At 54.5% G+C, this 5,000-nt stretch overlaps 1 protein-coding gene across 1 annotated transcript in view; it reads right to left on the reverse strand.

The window, feature by feature from the left end:
- LOC147470084 (uncharacterized) overlaps positions 1-5,000 on the reverse strand; it is a 28,334-nt gene that overhangs the window by 2,785 nt on the left and 20,549 nt on the right. The window contains exon 2 of the mRNA XM_086545796.1: positions 4-2,097. Coding sequence (XP_086401922.1) covers positions 4-2,025 — 2,022 coding nt within the window. The 5' untranslated portion in view covers positions 2,026-2,097. The remainder of the gene's footprint in view (positions 1-3; positions 2,098-5,000) is intronic.

Raw genomic sequence — 5,000 nt, forward strand, 5'->3', positions numbered from 1 at the left:
CGCCTCCGGGTGCGCCGACTGGTGCTTGGCCAGGAACGGGAAGAAGGGCTCCGTGCTGCGCGGCTTGCAACGCACGGCGTACGTCTGCCCCGGCTTGGAGTGGAAGCTGCAGATGAAGCAGTTGATGGCGATGCTCAGCGCGCGCTGCGTCGTGATCACGGGCAGCGTCGGGATGTTGGGGTCGTGGTCGGCCGGAACCACCTCCAGCGCGTGCAGCGGCTGGCCCGTCCACCCGCCGGCGCCCGCGCCGCCTGCACCGCTGCAGTTCTCGACGGCGCGGGGGTGCGGCTCGGCGGCGGCGGCGGTGACGGCGGGCGCGAACGGGTGCGACGGCGACGCGTCGGTGGGCGTGGAGATGCCCGGCGACGAGTGCGGCGTGAGGCGCGGCGATTGCGACGTCATGGGCATGTGTCGGAGGGAGAACTGGCGGTGCTCGAGCGGCACGTTGTCGCGTTGGTACTCGGCCCACTGCGCGCTCAGATGCTGGTGGCACAGCGCGCACACCAGCACGCGCCCGTCCTCGATGACCGTGCCCTGCGACGCCCGCGGCTGGTACTTGAGGAAGAGGAAGTACATGCCCTCGGGGTTCTTCGGGTCCAGCACCATGGACAGCCAGTGCATGACCTGCGCCTTGTGCGGCTGGTGGCACAGGTAACACACCGCCTCCTCGGGCACCTCGCCGTCGGACGCGCCTCGGCTCACCACGGCCTGCGACGGGGGCGTGGCGGCCGGAGGAGGCGCGACCCCGCCGTGTTGCCCGCCCACGCTCTCCGCGGCGCCGCCCTTCGCCTCCGCAGGCCGGCCCCGGACACTGTCCTCCTTCTCCTGCAGCAGCTTCTGCTCCTGCGGAATGGTCTTGCAGCAGTGCGAGCACACCTGCACCATGCCCTGCGGCGAGATGGGCGACGCGCCCTCGGGCGCCTCCAGCCGCTGGATGAAGGGGTAGAAGGGCTCCTTCTCGGAGTTGGGTCTGCAGTACATGAGGCAGAGCGAGCTGGACGGGCACTCGCGGCCGCACTTGTAGCACACGAAGCCTGCCGCCTCCTGCGCGGCCGAGCGCCGGCGCAGCGAGTAGTTGCGCTCGTCGTGCGGGACCTTGTGCACCTCGTAGGCGTCCCACTGCAGCTGCAGGTGGCCGTAGCAGTCGCGGCACGCCTGCACGCGCCCCGACGCCTCCATGGGGTGCGACTTACTGGGGCGCGGGTGCAGCATCAGGCTGGGAAAAAAAGGGCAGGCGCCGCTCTGCTTGGCGAAGATGCCCACCAGCGTGCCCTTCTTGTGCTGCGCGCCGCACACGTAGCACACCTCCGTCGGCGCGTTCTTGTCGGGCATCCGCAGATCCAGCACCTCCGCGCGCGGCGGCGTGGCAGCGCCCGCCTCCTCCTCGCGCCCGCGCTTCGTGCCGCGCCGCCCGTCCAGCGACAGGTCCAGCGCCTCCTGCTGTGGGCACAACTGCGGCACCGCGAGCCCCAGCGGCAGCGGCGCCACGCCGGGTGGCGGCAACGGCATGGTGGGTGGTTGAGGCTGCGGTGGCACGATTCGGGCGCGTTTAGGCTCTACGGGCGCGGCAGGCGCCGCTGCTGCCACCGCGGGTGGGGGCTGAGGACGCGCGCCCCCGCTGGCGCCCGCCCGCTTGGAATCGGCAGCCGGCGGGTCGGGCGCCAGACCCAGCAGCTGCGAGGCGTACTCGCTCTGCACGCCCACCTCGACGCCCGTGTACGGCCCGTTGTCGACGCGCTTAAGCCAGTAGATCCGCTTGACGGGCGGCACTTTGTCGCGCTCGTAAAGGTCCCACTGCTGCGTCAGGTACGAGTAGCACAGGAAGCACGCCAGCACGCGCCCGTCGGCCGTGGGCGGCTCCGACCCATCGGGCGGCTCGTGCGTCTCGAGGAACGGGAAGTACGGTCCCGACGCCTGCTGTCGGATGGCGAGCGGATACTCGGCGCAGCGCGGGCACCCGCACACGTAGCAGGTGACCCGCTTGCTGGTGTCGGCGGGGTCTGGGCGGCCGTACGCAGGCTTCATGGCTGCGGCTGCGGCTGCGGTTGCGGGCGCTCCCTCACGGCGCTCCTCTCACTCTCCGGGGGTGGGCTGCTCCTGCGGGAGAGGAAGGGCCTTAGCCGAGGGGAAGGCGACAACAGAGAAACAACAAAGATAAATCAAGCAACAGCCTGAGCTCTGTCAAGTCAGCTGTTCATAAGAACAGACTGAGAACGTGAGAGAAAAAGAACTAGAGAAAATGTGAGAAGGAGATGGAAGGAGGGAGGGAAGGATAGGGAGGGAGGAAGGAAGGGAGATACGTAAAAAGGGAGAGAGAGAGAGAGAGAGAGAGAGAGAGAGAGAGAGAGAGAGAGAGAGAGAGAGAGAGAGAGAGATAAAGATAGATAGATAGATAGAGAGAGAGAGAGAAAGAGTGAGAAAGAAAGAGAGAGAAGCAAATGTATTATACTTGCAAAATAACTCATCTTCGCACACAATAAACTCCCATCTCCCTCCCTCCCTCCTTCCCTTCCACCCACCCACCCTCCCTCATTCCATCTCCTTCTTTCTCCCAAACGCACCCACCAACCCACCCGCCCACCTAAAACCCACCCATCCAACCAAAAACAAACCGCCTCGCACCATGACATCCTAAATCACCATCGAGGGAAAAAAACAATAAACAAAAACACGATTACGTGAAAGGAGGAGGGGGGGGGGGGAGTCGCGATAACCAAGTATCAGCGATATAAATATTCGTCTGATAAAGAGACATGGCAACCGCTATCTCCTGACCTCACGGCGACCTTTAGAGGAAGCTAATTATTGGTGGAAATTAACAGCTGAGGGAGGGAGGGAGGGAGGGGGAGGAAGAGCATGGAAGGGAGGGAGGGAGGGAGGGAGAGAGAGAGGGATGGCGCGAGGGGGGGAGGGAAGGAGGGTGGGAAGGCAGGAAGTGGGGGAGGGAGAGAGCAAGAGGAAGAGGAAGAGAGAGAGAGAAAGGGGAAGAGAGAGAAAGAGAGAGCACATTTCCCACCATTTTTCTAAGCTCATTTCCACGTTCCTGCTAACTTTTCTGCGAGTGCAATTCAAAACCTCTGTCCTCATTGCCAATTATATTTAATTGCAATTAGCATCATGGCTAAACAAATAACACAAACACAAACACACACACACACATAAAGTATGGAAGAAAACATTTCCTTTCTGCGTAACTTAACTATGAATATTTCGAAATATGAAAATACGTAAAAAGCTTTTTTATTTTGAATCTTAAATGAAAATAATTTTATTTGGTATCTAATCCATGACTTCATAAGGACGTGATGGTATGCATTTAACATAACCGCTTTAGTATTCCATGCAATATATGCAACATACAAATATTAACATGTATAGTACGAGCATCACACATTTTGCCCAGGAGCAAGCATGTATATAATCTAACAATTCAGTAAGTTCCTAAGAATAAGTTAATTTACTCACGTATATCAACCTAACCTAAACTACTAAACATATAAGGCTACCTAGTAAAATAATGATAAAAATGCTAAAAATGCCAAAAATTGCAACAAAATAAAATCAACAAAAGCAATCCCCGGATTACCTGAAAGAGAAACATTGCGTAACCTACTTTGGCTCTCAAGCATAAATTCTATACATAAACTAATCATAAATCAAACAGACTGAATCAGTAAAGAAAACATCAAAAGAAAGATAGCTATCAATAAATCCCCGTAATGCTGGAAATTAATCCATTAATACTAACGTTCTATAAAGATGTCCTAGTTTACATTTCTGATTTCGAAATCTGGTTTGATCTCGCTCTGAAAGAAGGGAAACAAACGCTGAGGGATGGATGGAGGGAGAAAGAGCGAGAGAAGAGAGAGAGAGAGGGAGAAAGAGAGAGAGAGAGAGAGAGAGAGAGAGAGAGAGAGAGAGAGAGAGAGAGAGAGAGAGAGAGAGAGAGAGAGAGAGAGAGAGAGAGAGAGAGAGAGAGAGAGAGAGAGAGAGAGAGAGAGAGAGAGAGAGAGAGTAAGAGGGAGAAAGAAAGAGCGAGAGAGAGAGGGAGAAAGAAAGAGCGAGAGAGAGAGAGAGAGAGATAGAGAGAGAGAGAGTAGATTTTTTAGAGAGAGAAGATTTTATAAAGAAATCCTGATTTACAATTTTAATTTCGTAATCTGGTTTGATCTTGCTCTTGAAGAAGAAAAAAAAAACGCTGAGATAGAGGGAGGGGGAAAGGGAGATATAGATAGGTAGAGGGAGAGGGGGAGGGGGAGGGAGAGAGAGGGGGAGGGAGAGGGAGAGAGGAAGAAAGTGAGAGAGAGGGAGAAAGAGAGAGAGAGAGAGAGAGAGAGAGAGAGAGAGAGAGAGAGAGAGAGAGAGAGAGAGAGAGAGAGAGAGAGAGATTGAGAGAAACACACACACACACACACACACACACACACACACACACTCACACTCACACTCACACTCACACTCACACTCACACTCACACTCACACACATATATATACATATATATATATATATATATATATATATATATATATATATATATATATATATATAGAGAGAGAGAGAGAGAGAGAGAGAGAGAGAGAGAGAAAGAGAACATACAGACAGAGCAATACAAGAAACCACAGACACAAAGACAAACAAGAAAGACAGAAAAAAAGAAAGAAAAAAAAACAGACAGACAGCCAAAGACCCAGACACAACCATTGTAACAGATCAACCGTTGCATGACCACCCTCCCTCCCTTCCCCCTCCTCCACCTCCCCTTTGGCACATTCGCCCATCCTACTCCTCACCCCCCCCCCCCGCTTATTTATCCGGTTACTCGTCAATGAGCAGCTAAAGTGCGCACCTCGGCTGTTGTTGTTGTTATTGTTGTTGTTGCTTGCTAATTTTTCTTTGTTTGTGTCATTTCATTTCTTCTTTTTTTGTTTGTTTTATGGCATGTATTATTCAGCCTGTGTCGTTGGAGCCAATCTTTTTTTTTCTCTCTCTCTCTGATAA

The sequence above is a fragment of the Penaeus japonicus genome, unplaced genomic scaffold (genome assembly GCF_977035675.1).
Source record: "Penaeus japonicus unplaced genomic scaffold, GWHDUDI00000001_assembly GWHDUDI00000017, whole genome shotgun sequence".
Lineage (NCBI taxonomy): Eukaryota > Metazoa > Arthropoda > Malacostraca > Decapoda > Penaeidae > Penaeus > Penaeus japonicus.